General features: G+C 33.3%; 1 protein-coding gene across 29 annotated transcripts in view; it reads right to left on the reverse strand.

Annotated features, from left to right (window-relative positions):
* LOC139486302 (pericentriolar material 1 protein-like) overlaps positions 1 to 23,507 on the reverse strand; it is a 55,526-nt gene that overhangs the window by 10,219 nt on the left and 21,800 nt on the right. For 12 of the 29 annotated variants that reach the window (XM_071271143.1, XM_071271138.1, XM_071271136.1 and 9 more), the window contains 17 exons: positions 23,218 to 23,338; positions 22,669 to 22,792; positions 22,038 to 22,215; positions 20,695 to 20,819; positions 19,796 to 19,951; positions 18,828 to 18,901; positions 18,275 to 18,413; positions 14,957 to 15,476; positions 13,622 to 13,683; positions 12,469 to 12,649; positions 11,264 to 11,498; positions 10,789 to 10,893; positions 6,475 to 6,666; positions 3,924 to 4,097; positions 1,630 to 1,862; positions 1,059 to 1,212; positions 296 to 460 (listed from right to left, as the gene is read on the reverse strand). In XM_071271143.1, the coding sequence (XP_071127244.1) occupies positions 296 to 460; positions 1,059 to 1,212; positions 1,630 to 1,862; positions 3,924 to 4,097; positions 6,475 to 6,666; positions 10,789 to 10,893; positions 11,264 to 11,498; positions 12,469 to 12,649; positions 13,622 to 13,683; positions 14,957 to 15,476; positions 18,275 to 18,413; positions 18,828 to 18,901; positions 19,796 to 19,951; positions 20,695 to 20,819; positions 22,038 to 22,215; positions 22,669 to 22,792; positions 23,218 to 23,338 (2,938 nt within the window). The remainder of the gene's footprint in view (positions 1 to 295; positions 461 to 1,058; positions 1,213 to 1,629; positions 1,863 to 3,923; positions 4,098 to 6,474; positions 6,667 to 10,788; positions 10,894 to 11,263; positions 11,499 to 12,468; positions 12,650 to 13,621; positions 13,684 to 14,956; positions 15,477 to 18,274; positions 18,414 to 18,827; positions 18,902 to 19,795; positions 19,952 to 20,694; positions 20,820 to 22,037; positions 22,216 to 22,668; positions 22,793 to 23,217; positions 23,339 to 23,507) is intronic. The other 17 variants (XM_071271144.1, XM_071271139.1, XM_071271137.1 and 14 more) reach the window with 3 other exon arrangements.

The raw sequence follows: 23,507 nt of genomic DNA on the forward strand, positions 1-23,507 counted from the left end.
TTTACATTTGTATGCTCACTGACTTTTGCAACTACTAAAGCTTAGAATAAAGCTACCTGTTACATGTATATCGAACATGTTAATCAACACAATGGTGTGGTTAAATCTTTTATTCAAACATGTCAACAATTAAACTTCAATTCATTGTCCTCTGTGACAAATTAACTAGAACACCTATTAAAAATTATTCAAAGGGAAGTAATCACATCTAAGAAAATGACAAAGCCCAAGTCATTGAATCTCAATCAGGTTATGATTTAAAACTTTGTAAATCTGAGATAACTTGAAGTCTGACCTTGCCTAACTCCTCCTCCTCATTTTCAGCCATCTTGATAGAGGTATTGATGGCTTGTTCCTCAGCAGTAGAGGAAGTAGTTTCTGTATCTGATTCCTGAGTCTGATCTGTTTCTTCTTCTTCATCATCATCCTCCTCATCATCATCCTGTTCAACTTCTTGTGTCTAAAAATAGAAAAATATGACTTCATACAAAATAAATTCATACTTGTTTGGTAATACTATTATCAAACATGCAATGAATTTGGTCAATAGCGAAATGTTTTCCACTGTTTTGTAACAGGGCATTTTAAAAGTCTGAAGAGTTAAGGTGGTACATAACACTACAGGGAGATAACTCGGTAAAATCATCTAAACATTCTAATAACGTTGTGTTGTTAAGGGAATATTAAGCTGCTCAATGATTAAAATTAGTGTTTGTCAAACTGCTAAATAACCAGTGTAATTTTTCTGATAAATTGCTTGGTTCAAATTTCAGGAATTTTTTATATTTTTGTCAAAGGTTCAAAGTAAATACTTTCAAAATTTTATGAAAATTAAACTCCTAAATTATTTAAAATATATTTTAAAAAAGTATATGTGCTGCATGTTTTAATCCTCAGATTGCCTGTCTTGAGATATTTAGTGTACAAAATTGTGAGTATTCAGGTATCAGATCAAATAACTCTCTAGAGAGAAAATCTTCTACAAATCAGGAATTTTACAGGTCTGAAACAGTAGTGACGGATAAAAACAAACTGAGGGATTTGAGAACAAAATATACCTGTGTCCCTGATGATTTGAATGGAGAAGTCTGCTGTGATTGGTCAGATGTTGAGGGAACATCCACAATTCCTTGCATCAATTTGAAGAAAGCCAACTCATTAAATAAAACTTCTGACATGTCTACTAACAAATCTTCACCGCAATCTCTCATTCTGTAATATATGTTCAAATGATTAAAAGGTGGACACACACAAATGTCATTTGAATCAAAATGAAAGAAGCTAATTCATTGAAAAAAAATTCTGACAAAGTCATGCAGAATATTTAAGAATACCATTCCATAGTATAAAATTTTCAAGAATACAGAATCCATGGCAAAAACAACAATTTGTTAAAACTATTCTCATGCAAACACAAACCTTATATAATAATGACAAGATTAAATGTTTATTTTTTTCCTATGGGTGATTCCATTGGTTGAATAATCCATGTCACTACAATAAAGATATAAAGGTCGAACAAATCAACATTTATGCGAAAATGATATAAAGTAATATAACATCTACAAATCAACAACTTACAATGTACTTAAAAATCATGTCAATTCTATCAATAAAAAAGTAACTTACTTCCTGCCTTCAAACTTTGACAGAGTATCCTGCAGTGATGATCCCAACTGGGTATGGTAGAACCTGGAGTACTGACTCCCATCACGTTGTCGTGTCAATGATAGAACTAATCTCTTGATATATGTTAGTAGTTCTGAGGAGCACACGTTATCCATGTGTTGTTTGATCACGGGTATGATTTCTGTCATAATGCTTTTAATCTGGCGATCCACCTGCTGGGTGTCTATTTTGGGCTGTAAAGATAAATTCTGGAGTTCAATTATAAGAACAGATACTGTGGATTCATTTATTTTCGTGGGTACCAATTTTCGTGGATTGCTGAAAACTTGCATAATCGTGGATATTTGATTTCGTGGTTTTTCCAATCTCTGTATACAAAGCCTATTGAAATATGTTATTCGTTGAACATTTGAATTCGTGGTTCACTTGTACCCACGAAATCCACGAAAATTGGTATCCAACGAATAATAATGAATCCACAGTACTGTAAATTATTAGGAAAATGCCTTCAGTACATGGACAAGTAAATTTATCACTATGAACAAAGTCAATGTTCTCCGTTTAAATTTAAAATGCTATAAATTAAAATAGTTGTGCTTGTATTTATTATTTTGCGATTCTGCAACAATAATAAATAAAAATGCTAGAATCAGTATTTAGATTTCAGAGCATACAAATTATGCTATCAAATAAAATTAAAAGGGTTTTTATGTTTTGTGAATCCAGTTTTCGAAACAATAAAAACATCATAAAAGTTTTTGAATTTACAGTTCAAATATCCTCCTGGTGAAGAGAGAATTTTAAATGTGTTTCTTGCAGCACATTTATTCACATGCAAATCTGAAGAGAATGGAACATGAAAAAAATTAACAAAATGGTTTACTTGAACTTTTAACATAGCAAAGAATATCAAAATGTGCACTGGTTGTCTGTTAAATCTTTTAAAGGTTGAGAATGTCTGAAATGCACAGAATGGGTGCTTGATAACCCTATAAAATGACAGAGAATGCCCAATCATAGGCGGATCCAGGGGGGGGCCCTGGGGGGCCCGGGCCCCCCCCCCCCCTTTCATGGGAAAAATTTGGTTGATTATATAGGGAATCATTGAAGCATGACTGGAGCGGGCCCCCCCTTAGGAAAAGTTCTGGATCCGCCACTGTCAATATCCAAACTGGTTTCCTGTTAACTCTTCATTTGCTACAAAATGTCTAAAATATAGACTGGTTGTCTCTTAACTGTGAGTGAGGTAATGCAAGCCTAGAGAGTGTAGATCATTTATATTTGTGCAGTGAAAAGAATGGAAATGTGTCAGCTTGTCAAACCTCATGACTGGGTTTTGTCCCTTTGAGGAAATTTCTATTACTTGAGATTCAGGAAGCTTTTTTTCTAAACTAATATATAACTGTTTTTATTAAAAATATTTAATTTTTCTTTTTAAGGTAGATGTTATATTTCTTTTAAAAATATTTGCATTTCTCTTTTTCAACCAGGCAAAATTATTCAAAATAAATAATATTCAAAGAAGCAGCAAAATGGAGACAATCCTCATATGTGGGAAATTGGAACTTCAAAACTGAAGTCTTCACAGGGAGGTTTCCTATTTTTTTTTCTAAGTAATGGAAAATTTCCAACAATAAAGGGAAAGTTGACAATATCAGAATGAGTATGTGAATGTAAAATGAAAGATAAGTTAGATGTTTTATTGTTACATGCATTTAAGGTGGTACCTAACACTACAGGGAGATAACTCTGTAAAATCAGCTAAACGTTTTAATTACGTTGTGTTGTTAAGGGAGTATTAAGCTTCTCAATGATCAAAATAAGTGTTTGTCAAACTGCTATATAACCAGTGTAATTTTTCTGATAAAACGGTTGGTTCAAATTTTTTCAAATTTTTATATTTTTGTAAAAGGGTCAAAGTAAATACTTTGTAAAGATTTTATGAAAATTAAACAAGCCAATTTAATTTTAGTTAAAGTGTTGGGTACCACCTTAACTATTGTGGAGCTATCGGTATTTTCATTTGTAGGATAGGAATTTTTGTGGATGCAGGTGAATCACAAAATAAAATGTTCAACAAGTACAAATTTTATATATTCTAGTATGCAGAAATCCAAGATTTTTTCTTTTCTTTTATCCACACTTAGGTACCCAGGAAAATAAATGAACAGTAAGTGATTACCTGTTAAAATAATTAATGTGGCAGAGTAAAAAGCTGTGCATGCTGTCTGTTAACTTCAAACTGGTGAGTAACAGTGAGAGTGCAACATGCCTAGAATATTACCCCTGGTTACCTGTTGACTTACTGATAATGATGATACTGAACTTTCTTTATCACTTCCTTGGTCAACAGCAGAGCTACTGTATTGTTCTGACAGCTCACGATTCTGTCGTGCACTCTCTAAACTCTTCACCTTGGCCTCCTCTGACGCCATCTTCTTTTCACATTCTCTCATTTTTTGTAATGCCTGTAGATTGAAAATATATTAATTTAATATGATGTGATAAAATACATACATGTACAAATGGAAAGTAAAACATAACTGAATATATATTGCGAACTCATGATTCTACATTTGGTCAACTAGATACAAGAATATGTGGTACGAGTGCCAATGAGACAACTCTATATCCAACTGTTGATTCTTATTGTATTAAGCACTGCAAAAGTTCATGCATTTCTCAGACTATCTACAACATCTTTACTCTAAATTTGTTATATGGGGAAACACAAGTTGTTTAATAGTTGTAATGGCTTTGAACTAGCTTTCAGTAACTGTGAGTGTTCTTGTTTTTTCATTTAAATTATTAACTTTTTTTTTACTTTTTTTCTTTTTTTTCCAGAAGAAAGCTTTTACTACTTTATTTTTCTGTGCAGCAACCCTTTCCTCATAAAAAATATCAGATAAGTCTTAAGGCCAAAAAAAAAAATAGGTGTGTTTCCTGTTGCATGCCCCAAAAAATTAGGGTCGGTAGGCAGACTTGGGGTCAATTACATTGGAATGTAATTAATTAAATTACACATTACATTGCAAAAATGGTCAATTACACTAATTACACATTACACAGTTTTTGAAATGTAATTAATTAAATTACAATTACTTTACTAAAGTAATTAATTAAATTACACATTACATTTCATCATGATATTTTTTAACAATATTTTACATGTTTATATAATGCATGTGTAAAATATTCAAGTAAGCATAGTTAAAGCCTTGCATTTGATAAACATTTAATATAGTTATTTTAATGTTTGGTCAAATAGTCTGAATATCTAGTCTGAAAACAGCAATTGTAAATAGTCTTTCGGCAGGAGCTAATGTTGTGCAAGATATTACTTGATCAGGACATGGAAATTTTATGATTAGAAGATCATTATATTGATAGGAGAGGGAATTTGTTCCTATTAACTTGCCAATACATCAAGGGGTATTTTGACATCTCAGAAATGAACTCATTTGAATTAAACATAACATGAATAAAGAAATTATAGATGAATTTAAAAAAAAAATTTATTTTACTTTAAAAATATTAAAAAGTGTGCTCGTCACAATATTGAAAATAATTTTCAGTACAAACAATGTATATGTTGTGTACAAGTTATCATTTTGTACAAATTATAATTTGTATTTTGACTTTGTACAAATTGTGATTTGTACAAAAAGTGCTTGTACAAATTACAATTTGTACAAAAACGGGCACAAAATCACTTATAACTTGTACAATAATTTATCATATGGATTTTTGTGAAAAAAACATTGATACAAATTAATGAATTGCTATTAAATGATCTCACAGTACATTTAAGTTTCAAAATTCAAAAATAGTTCTTTATCATTCGTTTAAGCAGGTGATGTAGTGATTTATGGAATCGGGTATTACACAACATTTTTTGACTCTCTTTTACAATTTATATTATTAAACACAAATCCTTAACTGTAACACCATAAAAGGTACATGTAATTGAAATGTAATTCAAAAGTAATTGAGCATTACATGCTTTTTTCAATGTAATTAATTAAATTACCATTACATGTAATTAAAAAAATGCTCAATTACACATTACATTCAATTACATGGAAAATTGTAATGCATTACACTTAATTACCATTACATTTTTAATTACCCCATCCCTGTCGGTAGGTAGGCATTTTTTTTTTTTTTTTTTTTTTTTTTACTGGCCTGCTTCGGTTGTTTTTTGTGTATTCAAAAGTTCAAAAGTGTCAGATTCTGGAACAACACACTTGAATTTAAAGTCCCTCACATTAAAAAGCTGCACAACTTCCCCAACTGTCAATGTGGGAGATATTTCATGGTTTTTTCCAGTCACAGTAAATTCATTGTTCTTTAATCCAAAGTCATGATACTGATTGATTGAATATATCAATAAAGGTGGTAGAATTAGAAAATGGGGCTATTATACTTTTTTTCTCGTTCCTGTGTGGACACTCATCGATTGTTATTGATAACACACTTTGACTGATGGCCATAGCAGAAGCCATGCCGTTGTTTGACTTCAATCTGTATCACACAAATGCTTACTGTATTAAAATTTTATTTGAAATCATACGTTTAAAAGATGCCATTCAAAGGCTATACTAAACAAAAACCGTTTCCGGAAAAAAAAGAAAAAAATCCGGATTTTTTTTTTTTTTTTTTTTTTCTGGGAAAAAAAAGTTAGGGTCGGCGCCAAAAAATTAGGGTCGGTCGGGCGACCGGAAACATACCTATTTTTTTTTTGGCCTAACTGGTCACTTATCATTACTGTTAGTAAAACAGTAATTTTAGGAATGAATTTGCAGATAGACAGAAATATGAATAACCTTTATTCAATTGACTTACTTTATTTAAGTTAATAGCAGTATCACCAAGGGAATCCTGTGCAAATGGGTTCTCCCAGTAACTGTTTGACGGTGTTGACAGGGAGCTGTCATTGTCAGCGTTCTCTATGTAATCAAAGGCATCATTAGCTATAGATCCTCCCCGTAATAACATGTTATTCTGTAACTGTGTCCGTCGTCCCTGGGGAACATCCTGTAACAGGGATACATGTAAATGATTTAAAGTATTATCAACATTAAAGCCAAAATTATTCTGAGACAATCATTCATTTCTTGATAAACTGACCATGAGTTATTCTCCTTTATTGGATTAAAAACTGTAAAGATGAGTGCTATTCAAGAATTAACTTTTGGGGCATTGGATGCACAATATTTAGACTCCACTTACAATGTAAAATGTTCATTTTAATTAGAATAAATACATATTTCTAAGGAAAATGCAATCACTCAATTTTTTTTCAATTAAATATAACAAGAGTTATCTCCCATTGGCAGAATTTTCAAAAAAAAAAAACTGTATGATCTAAATAACACTTGGTTCAGTTGACAACTACTAATAATGTAAAATGTTCGTTTTAATTAGAATTATTACATATATTTAACACTTTCACTACTGATTTTATTTTTTCCGCGGGTTTCTGTGGCCGAGGCAAATTTGCACGCTCAGATTCCCCAGCCTGAATTAATTTCGTGACCGGCACTTCAAGAAAAGTTGCATATTGAAAAACGTGCTGTAACTCGAGAACGCAGTCTCGGATCGCCTAAACAAGTGATACAGAAGTTCAAAAGGTTGCTCTGTACAAGATTTTCCTAGTGAATTAAAATTAAAACAAAGAATAATGTCTTTACAATGCTTGGAAGATCGATTTTTGTTACCTTGTTAGCTCAATGTTGCCAAAATGTCGACATTCGGATGTACTTGTTTACGTTAAAAATGTGTTTAAACGGATAATATTCAGCAAATCATTATTACCGAGTCTTCTTATTTATCTTATCACCCGTTTTTGTCATTTAAACATCATGTATAGCAAAACCGAAGCTTTTTATCTCTCATAAATTGACCGTTTGACTTTTCGTTTCCGACCGCCATTTGTATTGATGAAAAGACAACTCTGTCAATCGACGAACGACTACTCGTTTTCAAAGTGATAGATCATGATACGATTATATACGATTACCACGGATACGTTGTTGATATTGTAAACACTGGTATTAAAGAGTGTTATTAAACAAACAAGATATGTTTCATTTTCCCTGGTAAACATTACAATACTTTATAAAAAAAAAAAAAAAAAAAAAAAATCTGCTAAAAAAAATATTTTTCTGTCTATGCTGCCTATTTTAGAAGAATAAAAAAGCAGAATATAGTCATTATCTTTTATAAGTCGATAAAAAAAAATAGACTAATTAATTTACCAGGGTCAACCATATATACAAGTACTTTTGTAGTTGGTCTATTTTTCAAAGGTTTGGTGTTTTTTCAACTTCCTCTATTACCAATATGCAACAGCTTTGTTCTAGATTTTCTGATTGTGTAATTTGAAAAACTTTTAATCACTAAGTATATAAAATATATTAAATTACTATTTTAATTATGATAGATACTTTAGTTATCATATATATACATGTACATTGTAATCATGCGAAGAATAATCACTTACACAATGAATTTCTACTCTCATTACACATGAACACATATCTGTCATATGTTTCATCCTTTCTTGATAATTCAGTGCAGTTTCATTTTTCCCATATCAAGTCACAAAACTTTAGATTTTGATAAAAAATTAAGCAATATCTTCCCATTTATATAATCAGTATTACAATTAACTAAGAGAATTTGATAACTAAAGTATGAACGTTCAACAATAAAATTTTAACAAACAACAAGAACAAATTAAATACATCAAACTTGACTTCTCTCTTTTTTGTTCCAGTTTGAAGGCATGTGTGTAAACTTATGTCTAGTAATGGCCTTCCCCTGCTCACCCCAGCACAAAATATCTATTTATCAATCCTTTTTACCAGCAAACAAGAAAACTGAAGAAATTTTAGGTTGGATGAATGGTAAATATGAAGGTATTACAAATTTACCTGTCCCAACTAAAATGAAACATACTTTTTGAGCCATTGCATTTTTTTTTGATAATAACAATAATACTAGATGTATTGGTCAGCCACCACATTTGAAGTGTAGTCAACAATGGCAGAGGGGTAGTTTAACCTCTTATCTTGCGAACTGGCCAACATTTAACATGACCAAAATATATATATTATATTAACAAGATTGATACATTTGTTTTGTTCTTCAGAGTTTCAACTAATGAAACAACAGGTTTAATATTACCGAAAGGATCAACATGATGGTCAGAGAAATGAAGGTACCATAAAATATGGGTATACCTGTCCCTAATCATTGTACAAGAAAATATTGAGGTGACCATTATTGGATCTGTTAACCAATACAACTTAGTAAATGGTATGCAAGACCAAGAAATGCTTTCATTTCTTATTTGTAGCTCCAAGGCATTTTGTTGTCATTTTGCCTTTGCCTTTGTAGTGAATATGAAAATAGGGAGATAAGGTATGATTGCCAATAAGACAACTATCCACCAAAGTTCAAATACAGTGGATGTAAGCAATTATAGGCAACCATATGGCCTTCATCAATGAGAAAAACGCATAATGTAATGTCAGCTATAAAAGGCCCGCCAGACATGGGAAATATTAAACAATTCGACTGAGAAAACTAACTGCCTATATGTATAGCTACATGTACTTGATTACAAAACAATTAATCTTAAATGAAAATGACAGGCATGAACCAACAACAACCAGTTAACTACATGCTCCTGATTTGGGACAGGCACATAAGATTAGTGTGGCAGGGTTAAACATGTTTGTGAGCGCTCAACCTTTCCCCCTTATCTGGGATAGTGGCATAACAGCACCTATAAAAATCAGTGGAAAGCTTAAAGTTATCAGTTTTGTTGATTTAAATGCATTCAAGAAAAGGATTGTCCATATAAAGTTGCCCGAAATCTGACACCTCCTTTTCAGCACCCATGACATGACTTAGCCCAGTATTCCCACAAGGGGCAAATATATGTGTAGACCTTTTTCAACACTACTAATCTCATTGTAATGTTTGTGCCACCAATCACCACCATCTCCTCACCAATTAATATTAACCTCCTGCTCCCCTATGGCTTCCTCATTATAGCCCTCACTGTCATCTTTCCCCTGCCAATTCTGACCATTTCGTAACCTTTCCTCATTAAGTAAGACCTCGTGTCCGGCATTAATTACATCAGTTTCACCAGAGACATATAATACAATATGTCTCTGGTTTCACTGAACATGCAAATTCTACATCAGTTTTGTCTGACGACATTTTCACACTGCAATAGTAGCAGACGAAGTTTCACTTTCCAAACTACTTTCAATTTCGTGCATTGTTCTCCCGTACATTCACAGCCCTATCCGCTTATTTCACCCGATACTCAATCAAAGTGTATGTGTCAACCGAGTACCAGCTTTTCAAAGCCATATTTCTGTTCCCTCGAAATCGAGAATTGTTTTTGTAGCAAAGCCATGAACGCGAAAAAACTTACTTGTCTAGTTCCGATTTTTGTGGGAAGCAAAGGCTTTAAAAAGATCGCTATCATATTTATTGAAGACATATTGAACCATTTATTTTTATTATATAGTTAAAACTACCTAAGAATTATAAAGGGCTTCATCAAAACACAGAAAACAGCTGTACTTCCACTCCTCGTTATCGAGAGGAGCCATTTTGAAACCCCACATGACCTCAAAACGTGTTTCCGGTTCTAATTTTAGAAAATAAAATTTTCCGATTTGATTTATTTACCTTTCACGATGTTTTTAATGCTGTTGAAGAACTGAAATAATACCCTCAGATATCGTAGATTTTAAATGAAACATTGATTTCAACTGTTAAGAACGGCAAATAGCGTAAAACTGCGGCTTTTATTGGGACAATATTTATGTATCCTGAAAGATACACTCGCCCTGCGCATCGTGTATCCTCAAGGATACATCCGCCCTGCGCATTGTGTATCCTCAAGGATACACTCGCCGCGAAAGGGTTAAGGAAAATACAATCACTAAATTTTGTTTCAATCAAATAGAACCAGAGTTATCTCCCATTGACAGAATTTTCAAAAATACTGGATGGTCTAAATAACACTTGGTTTAGTTGATAATCACTATTTAGTGATCAAAACAGAATTTTCTGCACAATGTAATAAATCAGTCGAAGAAAAAAAATAAATAAGATTATTTAATTTACCGCAATTTCATCCATATCTGTTGTAACAATACTTTCACTGGGTGTAGAGTCGTCTGTATCAGATACTTGATTGATAGCATCTGTGTTTATCCAGGCTGGAGCTGGCTGTAATTAAAATATACAAGAATTGAATGTAAAAACAAATCTTAGACTATTCATCAAACAAGAAAACATGCAGTATTGGTAAAATTTGTACATTTAAGTCCACAGAAATCGATAATTTTTTTATGAAAAAAGTATAAATTGATGATCTACACCTGAAATTTCATGGTCAAATGATAATGCAATCATCGATCTTGTTGCAGCATTCTTAACAGATTATAAATGTTAACTCTTCATTGAACTGATCATATTTTCATGAAAATGGTATATATAATTGACAGTCTCAACCTTCACATGCATTTTCTCTCATTTATCCAACTTTATTCTAAATGTTCCTATTCATTAAAGATGAAATACTTCTTTAATTACTTACTGCAGAAACCGATGTATCATTATTTTGTTCTGTGAGGAACTTTGACCCCACATCTCTGATGGCATACAACGCTCTTTGTCTTAGGTAATCTGTGTTTAATTTCTGTAATTCTCGAAACAATTCTATGAGGAAGTGTGGTCGGTTTTCATTCTGTGATATCAAAGTAGCTACTTCAGCATATATACCCTCTCTCAGTGCTTCAAATAAGGATAAATCTACTCCATCTTCTGAATCTCTGAAATAAATAAAGACGATTTTTTTTTATCATTGACTCATATTGAATAAAATATGCAAAACTAGAACAGGTCTACTCAATCGTCTGATTTTATGTAATAAAGAAAACAAGAATGTGTCCTCAGTACACGAATGCCCCACTCGCACTATCATTTTCTATGTTCAGTGGACCGTGAAATTGGGGTAAAATCTCTAATTTGGCATTAAAATTAGAAAGATCATATCATAGGGAACATGTGTACCAAGTTTGAAGTCGATTGGACTTCAACTTCATCAAAAACTACCTCGACCAAAAACTTTAACCTGAAGCGGGACAGACGGACGAACGGACGAACGAACAGACGGACGAACGGACGCACAGACCAGAAAACATAATGCCCCTCTACTATCGTAGGTGGGGCATAAAAAGTGTTATCCATTGATTTATCAGAAATAAATAAACAAAAGTTTATGTTGTTTTGCTAAGGTATATATGAGGGGAAATGCCAAAACCATCAAACTCAAACCTGTATTTTAAGAAATTTTTTAAACTGCGTTTGATGATTAAATAAAGTTATTTATGAAGTTGTATTGAGTAAACCCCTTTCATTCTAGTTCTGATCAACCACAGCTATGGTCATGACTAAAAACAGAGTTCTCAAAAATTGGAGGTCCAAACCTTTGTTTTTCAAAGGACCAACACATTTTTGGTATTTTACAAGAGAAAATTATAGTGAAGACCAGCATATTTTCTTCCAGACCACCTTGAAAAGAAAGATTTAAAGAACTCTGTTAAAAAGTCAATTGAAGAAAATTAAGTTTGAATTCAAAGGTAATTTTCGATTCAACTCTATTTGTGAGATAATAAGGTTTTCACAAGAGAATAAATTGGGTAAAGATGAACTATGAATGAAGATATTTAACTAAATACAGATATCCTATTTTCTCTAGATCTGAAACATGTCTCACTTATGCCAGCACTTAGTTCTTACCTAGTATCTTTACCAGGACTCTCCTGTGCTTGTGACATAGTACTAGCAATGCTGATATTTTCCCTGAAGCCTGCCCCACTGATTCCAGCACTAAGGCCTGGTCTATACATATCTTCTAGCAGCTGCCGAGCTCTCAAGGACAGACCTTGTCTTCTGGCTTCTTCTTCTCTATCTGGTCTCTCTACAAAATAAAAAATGACTTTTATTCAAGTTTCACCGATGAGCCTTTTGTAGACGAAAGTGTGTCTTGCACAAATACAAAATTTCAATCCTGGTATCTATGATTTGTTTATCTACTCTAGAAATTTCCTCCATTTTACTTTTCCAATTTCAATTTTTTCAAGAAAAAAGTAGCATAACTCTAGAACAGTAAAAGTGAAAACAAGAAAATTAAACATAATTGTCTTTAGTTGTCCAAAATATACATTAAAATTTCAATTAATTTCCAAAAAGCAGTTCCCTACTTTTCATCTGGCAGCCAAAAGTTTGACGAACAGATGATGTGATAAATGGACATGAGGGTTCCTTAATACCCAGAGTCTGTAAGGTAGTGATGTAACTGGAGGCTCTAAAGAGCCTGTGTCGCTCACCTTGGTCTATGTGCATAACAAACAAAAGACACTGATGGATCCAGCAACCCAACAACCAGTTGTCTAATTCATTTGAAAATTTCAGGGCATATAGATATTGACTTGATAAACAATATAAGACCATGTCAGATTTGCTCTAAATGCTTTGGTTTCAGAGTTTTAAGCCAAAATCTATATTTTACCTCTATTTTCTATTTTTAGCCATGGTGGCCATCTTGGTTAGTTGGCTGGGTCACCGTACACATTTTTTAAACTAGAAACCCTAATAATGATTGTGGCTAAGTTTGGTTAAATTTGGCCCTTTAGTTTCAGAGGAGAATATTTTTGTAAAACATTACAAAATTTACAAGCCATGGCCGCCATCTTTGTTGGTTGGCCAGGTCACCGGACACATTTTCTAAACTAGATAACCCAATTATGATTGTGGCCAAGTTTGGTTAAATTTGGCCCATTAGTTTCAGAAGAAGATTTTTGTAAAAGTTAAGGACAACGGACAACGAACGACAAGTGATGAGAAAAACTCACTTGGTCCTTTGGGCCAGGTGAGCTAAAAATCAACTGACCTGATCCGTGTTTACTATCAGATGCTAATGAGGCTGTTGACCAATCTTTTCCTGCATTCATCCTAAAAATAATTAAAAATACTGTAACAAAGGATAAAACATGTGTCACACAGTTATATTTCATCAGATCATAAATGTCTCAGACTTTTATAAAACTGAGTAATGCTATGTGTTTGTTTATTCTTCATCGGCTAGAGGTAATGGGGGAGGGCCGAGATCTCACAAAACATGTTTAACCCCGTGGCATATTTCCTCCTGTCCATGTCAGGAGCCTCTGGTAGTCTCTAATTTTAGTTCATTTATACCGTACAGCGGGTCATTTTTCACGGGGTGTAAATTTTCACATATTTTCGCGGATAGAACGAAATCACCAAAATAAATTTTGCAAATTTAAAACTGCACTTGCAAAGGAATCAAGTAAAAAGTTTTGAATCCACCAAAATAATGACCGTCCAAATATTTCATACACTTTATTTAATGAAAATCGTGAAATTTTACACCTGCAAAAATAACTCACTATAAGATACGTTTAGGAGTTAATTATGGCATTAATTTTCACTGAACTAATATATGTTTGTTTAGGGGGCCTGCCTCCAAGTGCAGGATTTTCTCGATGTGTTGAAGTCCCATTAGTGGCCTTCGACACATTTCCCTTTTCCGCTCTCAAATTTATAATGTCCTTTGAAAAGTGAACAGTACCTGATGACATGGTTAGCAAACCAAAATATATATGATACTCAGTACAAATGAACAAACAAATAGACATGATAGATGAATGGCTAGATCAGTGAACCAGAATTTTCTTTTTACTCTAATGTTAAAAAGATCTTTTTTAAATCTATAATACTGTGGATTCCTTATTATTATTCATTGGTTTCTGACTTTTTGTGGATTTTGTGGGTACAGAAATTAAAGTTTAAACGAATAACACATTTTCTTAAGAGTTTAAGGGAAATAACTCTTAAAATCATCAGTACGTTTGTGTCAACCATTTTCAAAAATATATTCTAAGCTTCTAGGTTACATAGACTATTTTCAATCTGTTTCATGTAAATGCTTAAAATACATTGATGAACTTGACTTTTACAAACGCTTAACTGATTTAAAGAGTAATCTCCCTGAACCAAAGTCTGACCCCCTAATGCAGACTTCAACAAAACCACAAAATTAAATATCCACAACATCTAAGTTTTCTTTAATCCAAGAAATTAGTACCCACAAAAACAAATACATTCATGTACATGTAGTATATGTATCATTTGCATATTGAGTTGCCAAATTCAGAAAAATTTACCGATTTCAAGATTTTTCCTACTATCAGACAACAACACTTACTTTCGTCTATTTCTTTGTTCATCAAAATTTAACAATGGCATTGGTGTATCTTGGAATTCTTGACTTCTTTCTTGTACATTTTTCTGTGACTTTTCCTTTTTCTCAGAAGAATAATATTGTTCATAATTGTTCTTACTCCTACCACTAGACGCTTTCTTCCCACTACCCTGACCGTACGTTGACCGATTCACCAACAAGCCTTCATTGTTCATTTGAGGAGAGCTATCATTACTTTGCCTATTGCCATAGTAACTACTAGGGAATTGAGGAACTTGAACACTAAAAGGTTGCTGTCGAGATTCAAGATTAGGCGACATGTTACGACTGTCTGTAGGAAGAGACTGTAAAGATCGTAGCCGCATGTCGCCACCGTAGGGGTCGGTGAAGATGTTGAGTTGCCGTTGGAGATTCTGTAATTCCATCTGTTGCATACACATTTGTTGTAGACACTGATTCATCATCAAACTTTGCTGCTGTTGGAATTGTTGTTGTATGTCTGGATTCTGCTGGTACCCATAGCCTGAAAATGTAACAAAGAGCAGCTCATTACAAGATCAAAGTCTTGATTCTACTGGTACCCATAGCCTGAAAATGTAACAAAGAGCAGCTCATTACAAGATCAAAGTCTTGATTCTACTGGTACCCATAGCCTGAAAATGTAACAAAGAGCAGCTCATTACAAGATCAAAGTCTTGATTCTGCTGGTACCCATAGCCTGAAAAAAAAACAAGAGAGCTATACTACATGAGATACTACAAGATAGGTCTTGATTCTGCTGGTACCCATAACCTGAAAATATAACAAGAGAGCTATACTACATGAGATACTACAAGATAGGTCTTGATTCTGCTGGTACCCATAGCCTGAAAATATAACAAAGACCAGCTCATTACAAGATCAAAGTCTTGATTCTGCTGGTACCCATAACCTGAAAAAAAACAAGAGAGCTATACTACACGAGATACTACAAGATAGGTCTTGATTCTGCTGGTACCCATAACCTGAAAAAAAACAAGAGAGCTATACTACACGAGATACTACAAGATAGGTCTTGATTCTGCTGGTACCCATAGCCTGAAAATATAACAAGAGAGCTATACTACATGAGATACTACAAGATAGGTCTTGATTCTGCTTGTACCCATAGCCTGAAAAAAAAAACAAGAGAGCTATACAACATGAGATACTACAAGATAGGTCTTGATTCTGCTTGTACCCATTGCCTGAAAAAAACCAAGAGAGCTATACTACATGAGATACTACAAGATAGGTCTTGATTCTGCTTGTACCCATAGCCTGAAAAAAACAAGAGAGCTATACTACATGAGATACTACAAGATAGGTCTTGATTCTGCTTGTACCATAGCCTGAAAAAAAACAAGAGCTATACTACATGAGATACTACAAGATAGGTCTTGATTCTGCTTGTACCCATAGCCTGAAAAAAAACAAGAGAGCTATACTACATGAGATACTACAAGATAGGTCTTGATTCTGCTTGTACCATAGCCTGAAAAAAAACAATAGAGCTATACTACATGAGATACTACAAGATAGGTCTTGATTCTGCTTGTACCCATAGCCTGAAAAAAAGCAAGGGGACTTACTACATGAGATACTACAAGATAGGTCTTGATTCTGCTTGTACCCATAACCTGAAAAAAAACAAGAGAGCTATACTACATGAGATACTACAAGATAGGTCTTGATTCTGCTTGTACCCATAGCCTGAAAAAAAACAAGAGAGCTATACAACATGAGATACTACAAGATAGGTCTTGATTCTGCTTGTACCCATAGCCTGAAAAAAAACAAGAGAGCTATACTACATGAGATACTACAAGATAGGTCTTGATTCTGCTTGTACCCATAGCCTGAAAAAAAGCAAGGGGACTTACTACATGAGATACTACAAGATAGGTCTTGATTCTGCTTGTACCCATAACCTGAAAAAAAACAAGAGAGCTATACTACATGAGATACTACAAGATAGGTCTTGATTCTGCTTGTACCCATAGCCTGAAAAAAAACAAGAGAGCTATACTACATGAGATACTACAAGATAGGTCTTGATTCTGCTTGTACCCATAGCCTGAAAAAAAACAAGAGAGCTATACTACATGAGATACTACAAGATAGGTCTTGATTCTGCTTGTACCCATAACCTGAAAAAAAACAAGAGAGCTATACTACATGAGATACTACAAGATAGGTCTTGATTCTGCTTGTACCCATAGCCTGAAAAAAAAAACAAGAGAGCTATACTACATGAGATACTACAAGATAGGTCTTGATTCTGCTTGTACCCATAGCCTGAAAAAAAAACAAGAGAGTTATACTACATGAGATACTACAAGATAGGTCTTGATTCTGCTTGTACCATAGCCTGAAAAAAAACAATAGAGCTATACAACATGAGATACTACAAGATATGTCTTGATTCTGCTGGTACCCATAGCCTGAAAAAAAAGAGAGCTATACTACATGAGATACTACAAGATAGGTCTTGATTCTGCTTGTACCCATAGCCTGAAAAAAAAGAGAGCTATACTACATGAGATACTACAAGATAGGTCTTGATTCTGCTTGTACCCATAGCCTGAAAAAAAAGAGAGCTATACTACATGAGATACTACAAGATAGGTCTTGATTCTGCTTGTACCCATAGCCTGAAAAAAAACAAGAGAGCTATACTACATGAGATACTACAAGATATGTCTTGATTCTGCTGGTACCCATAGCCTGAAAAAAAAGAGAGCTATACTACATGAGATACTACAAGATAGGTCTTGATTCTGCTTGTACCCATAGCCTGAAAAAAACCAAGGGGACTTACTACATGATTGACTGTGGTTTCATTATTATTTGTTGGATACCAATTTTCGTTGGTTTCACGGTTAGAGGTGAACCACGAATTCAAATGTTTAACGAATAACATATTTTTCAATAGGCTCTGTATACAGGAATTGGCAAAACCACGAAAAACAAATATCCACGAAAATGCAAGTTTTCAGCAATCCACGAAATTTGATACCCACGAAAATGAATGAATCAACAGTATAGAGAATATAAAAATAAGAATGTCTGGGTTCTGCTGGTACCCATAGCCTGATAATATAACACAGAGTGCATCATTGCAGTGTCATAGGCGGAGTTCGGCTGAATATCATGAGGTCTGGTTTTCACTTGAACCAATTTTTCATGATCTCTGCTGAATCGATGTTTGTTAATTTTTTGTGTTTTGTTGACATATACCTCTCTCTCCTCCTACAGACATTTAATGGTAAGTTATTCTATTTTAATAGTTCAGTAACTTACCTGCAGGAGACTGTTGCATTATGGGACCAGGTGTGTCTCTCTGTAACAGAGACTGACATAAGTTTGTTAGTCTGTCAATCTGTTGTTGTAGGGATGCTGGCTCATCATCCTGAATAATATCCTCTGCTGATCGGAAATTCTGAAATCAAATGGGAACATCATTTCTTTTTATATCAAAATCATAAATCAAACAAGTTGTTATAAAATTTTAGTTTGAATTTGAGAATTGAGTTGGTTTTTTTTTTTTACTTTTTTTTTTTGTGTTCCTGCCCTTTGGTTTTTACAAGCATGTTCAGTACTCTCATTTTGTGTTTTGAGAACTATTAACACCAACCTTTCTTTTCCATTATTCTGGGTAACTTTGTGTACTTGAACTACATGTTATGGGCATATAGGCTCTTATGAAAAAAAACACTTCATCATGTCTATTTTCTGTCATTTCAATTAGAATTCTGTCAACTGCATTTTACAAAATTGATAAAAAAAATCCCTTTATAGACTAAAATCTGTTAAAGTCAATTCCTAAAAAAACTTAATTCAACATCGATCTCACCCTACAAACCTCTTGTCTTTGTCTGCTTTTCTTTTGTTTCTTTGAAAAATTTCTTTGCTTTGGACGAGCCCCACCTGAAATATTGAAAATAAATTTTGATTGAAATTACAAAAAACTCAATTTTCTTGAAAACAAGCAGTCTTGTTGGTTCTGAGCAAAAACAAACAAGCAGGATTGCAGTGTTGATCCTGTTTTACTCATGTTTGCTGTGGTTTAATTTTTCTCTGGAAATTAGTTATTAAGGTAGTACATAACACTACAGGGAGATAACTCTGTAAAACCAGCTGAACGTTTTAACCAAATTCTATTGTTAAGAAAATATTAAGCTTCTCAATAATCAAAATGAGAGTTTGTCAAACTGCTATAAATCCAACCATTTTTTTCAAATGTGTCTGGTTCAAGTTTTTTTAAATTTTGATATTTTTGTCAAAGGGTCAAAGTCAATATTTTTCAAAATTTTATGAAAATTAAACGAGCCGAATTAATTTTAGTCAAGGTGTTAGGTACCAACTTAAATGTTGCCGTAGATTTCAGGAACTCTGATATTTGACTGACATTCAATGCAATTAAACAGACAAAATGTTGACACATTGAAAACTTCTTTCTGCATGGGGAAGCACACTTCTGCTCAGATAAACTGAACTTCAGATTTGGTTTATAAAAACTTGATGATTTTAAAAATTGAGCTCTTTTTTAAGAGATACTTCATGCTTGGATTTTTGTAGAATAGAAATATTTAAATAATAGAAATATGTTCCCAATTGGAATTTTTAAAAGTAAAGAAATATTAATGGTAAGTCTACTTTAAAGGAAAAGTGTCCAGACCTGTTTTTTTGCTCTTTCAATGTTCACTCTTAACCATGGAAAGGTGAATTTGACAAAAATCGTTCAGCTGTAATTTAGATTCTTTCACTGCCTTTATATGTCCTTGACCTACATTTTACATCCTAGGACAGTTTAGCACCTACCTTTAGGTTCAGTACGAGACCGGGGATAAGTCCTCTGTTTGGTTTTGCCTGCTCTAGCCATTCTTCGCTGACGTACATCATTTTCTATTGTGTAAGTTTCATTGTCAAATTCCTCCTCTTCTTCTTCCACCTGTACAATACCATCACTGGGATATCCTACAAATATGTCAGTCATCCCATGCTTTAAATAGTTCTGACAAAACAAAATTCGTTTCCATTCCAACAAGATCAGTATTTTCTGCTAACCATAAGGTGGTACCTAACACTACAGGGAGATAACTGTAAAATCAGCTAAACGTTTTAATTACGTTGTGTTGTTAAGGGAATATTAAGCTTCTCAATGATCAAAATAAGTGTTTGTCAAACTGCTATATAACCAGTGTAATTTTTCTGATAAAACGGTTGGTTCAAATTTTTTTTAATTTTTATATTTGTAAAAGGGTTAAAGTAAATACTTTGTCAAAATTTTAAGAAAATTAAACGAGCCAAATTAATTTTAGTTAAAGTGTTGGGTACCACCTTAAATACCTGCCATAAGGTGAATAGGTTATTCAAGGTTAAAGGATTGAGGGAAGTTTTATGTAAGAAATATTAAAATCTACCATTTGTCTTGTCTTGGGTGTACTGGATATCAAAATTAAGTTGCCATAATAAATCACAAAAATATCTCATACCAAAGGCTGACTGCAAGTTGTGATAAATTGTTCGTTACTTGTTCATTTATTTTTGTTTGCCAATAAATTCTAGTCTTTCACTCAAGCATGTTTAATTCTTCTATACTGTCCCCTACTACAAAACTTTATCTAACATCTTCATTTCTAGCTTTTTACCCCTCTTCTATTCATACTTTTGACATGTTGTCTACTGAAACCTTTTGACCATGTCCCTGTTCTACTTACCATCATCCACTTCATCATTATCACTAGCCTGGTTCCCGTCTACACCATCCTCTGTGATGCTCTCCATGTTGTCTACTGTGGACCCTCCCCAGGTTGCCATGGTGGCATCAGCACTAGCAGCTCCACTGTAAATATAAAAAATATACACTTTAAATGATATCATTATTTTCTTTGTAAAAATAAGTAGTTTTATACCACAGATACACTTTACAGCCTGTACAACAATGAAAGTACACCTATACCATATAGTTGGCTAAAAAAAGCCCCCACATGAAAAATATGATTTATTAAATTCAAAATGAGAAAATTAATGGCCTAATTTATAACAAAATAATTTGGGAAAACAAATATGACAGACCTGAATCAATAACACCCAATCTTTGGTTATTTCTGTAAAGTGACATAAATGAGAGAAATATAGATTCTACCATTACATTTACTGAGATAAAGTATTTCTCTGTTCTTCATTTTTTTCGTGTTGTTAGGAATCTACCACATAAACTTCTGTCCTACTTTTAATAATACTTCTTCACTATCCCCACTACAATTTAACTTAAAAAATGGAAATTCTAATAAATAATTTCATAACACTATTAAATTTTGAATCTGAAGAAAATAAGACAATCTTAACCCTTTCACCGATTGCTGCCCAGATTGAAGCTACTCTGAGACGATGGCTTCCCTGGCTACTATTACTTAAGTGGGAGATCTTCATAATAAATGTCAATAAAAACTTGTTTGTAGTTATTTGTGTATTTATTTCATTCACTAACATTATGTTCACAGTTTTGTTCATGTTTTGATAATTTTTTCATCATAAAATAACCAAATTTTCAAATTTTCGGCATTATCTAGGTGAAATTCTCAAAATTCTGCTCTTTGACCCCAAATCATAATTTTTTAACCCAAAACGGCAAAATTTTGAAAAATTTTACGAGGTTGTACAAATTCCTCACACTGAACGATGTCCATTCCAAGTGTTTTGTACAAAAAACGACATTTTATGTCAAAAAAGTATACTAGTTTGACTTCAATTCTTCCATATTCTTTCAAAAAAAATGTTCCCTCATTTCAAATTCTCGTAAATTCCATAAATTTCCTCTGATTTTGACACGGTTTTCAACAACCGGAAGCGCCATGTTTACACTTTCATCCGGGTATTCGTCAAAGAAAGATAACTCATGTTTGCACGGTTATGAGCGGGAAATATAAAAGAGGTATTCCGATCCCGGTAAAACGGGACTCCTCGTCAGCTGTCTGAAGCGTGAATCCCGGTAAACCGGGACTCATCGGCGAAAGGGTTAATATAAATACACATAATACAACAGTATGGCAGTATTTACCCAAATGCATCTGTTGAGAAAGAAACTGTGTCACTCTGAGCGTCCTGATTTTTTCCATAATTTTTCCTTGAGCCATCTTTCTTCATAATAGCTTCTACTTCTCTCTTTTTCTGTCGTAGTTCTTCTCTCAGCATCCTCTGTCTTCTCATCTTGTCATAAACTTCATCATTTGAGGAAACTGAAATTACATTGAGAAATAATTTTAACACAGTTGTACATTCTTCCAAATTGTAAAATATACTTAGCTTAAGTTACTAGCTTCTTTGTTATTTGGTCTTTTGTTGACAATCATACCAAATCTATCTAGTTCACATTATGCAGTTGCAATCAACAGAAATCAACAGGATGAGGTATCCAAAGAAAAATATGACCTCTTTACATGTTTTCACTAATCCTCAGACAAAGAAGCAATTTATTATCTTATAAAGACAGATATCCCCAATAAAAGTGAGAGGAGCCCCCACGAGTAACAACTAGTACTACACTGCAATCTTTTGACATGTAACATTTAGATGAGCTAAACCAATGCCTCTCTCATACCCCTGATTTGAGTAAAGTTTGCAAAAAGAAGTGCATCTAGACAGCAATTGGTGTGATACAATTACTATCATGTCACAGGTACTACACTTACATGTGACTACAGGTGCCCTATCACTACCCTCCACCTCAGGTTCATCAGGAATCTGTTTAGATTGTTTGTGTCTTTTATGAGTTGGTTCTGCATCTCTTTCCTGGTCTCCTTCTGCAACCTCTGACTGGAATAGAGATTTAAATTATTCATAGATAAATGTACTCAATTAATTATTTTCCATTACTGCAGGTGCTGAAGAGTTTTTTTTAAATAAGGTGACTTTGCATCTCAATTATTTTATTTTATTCTAATCATTTTAAAACAAAGTTCACAATTAATTTTTCAATTTATTTGAAAATACTTTTTCTGACATGTTGTTTTTGGGTTGTTTTTTTTTGGCTTTTTATTTGAAATGGCAAAGAAATGTTGAGTGTTTTAAATATAGAAAGTGATCTTTCATTTGGAGAATAGTGTATGAAGGGAAAATCTTTTTTAAAGTCTATGTTAAATTTATTCATTAACTTAACATGTTAATGTCATATGTTAAGGAGTCCCTAGAAGAGCTTGTTTTTCAATCTAGTTCTCAATCAGATATTACATCAAACTTACAGGAAATCTAGCATTTAACGTCTGTAATTCTTGTTGTATGTTCAGTAACCTCTGACGTTCAGATTTCAGTTCATCTAACTCATCCATCTGTTCCTGCATCTTAGCTGCATAAAATGTATCTCTGAAATGTTATATATTTGATTAAACTAAGGCAAAGCATATCTAATGTAAATTCAATCACTTCACTCCACTCCATGGCAATGATATTCTAATTTACAGATATGAAGAGAATTGATGAATGTAATTTTTGTTGATCCTGACTGTCTTAAGGGCTATTCCAGAAAAAAATG

The sequence above is a fragment of the Mytilus edulis genome, chromosome 8, assembly GCF_963676685.1.
Source record: "Mytilus edulis chromosome 8, xbMytEdul2.2, whole genome shotgun sequence".
Classification (NCBI taxonomy): domain Eukaryota; kingdom Metazoa; phylum Mollusca; class Bivalvia; order Mytilida; family Mytilidae; genus Mytilus; species Mytilus edulis.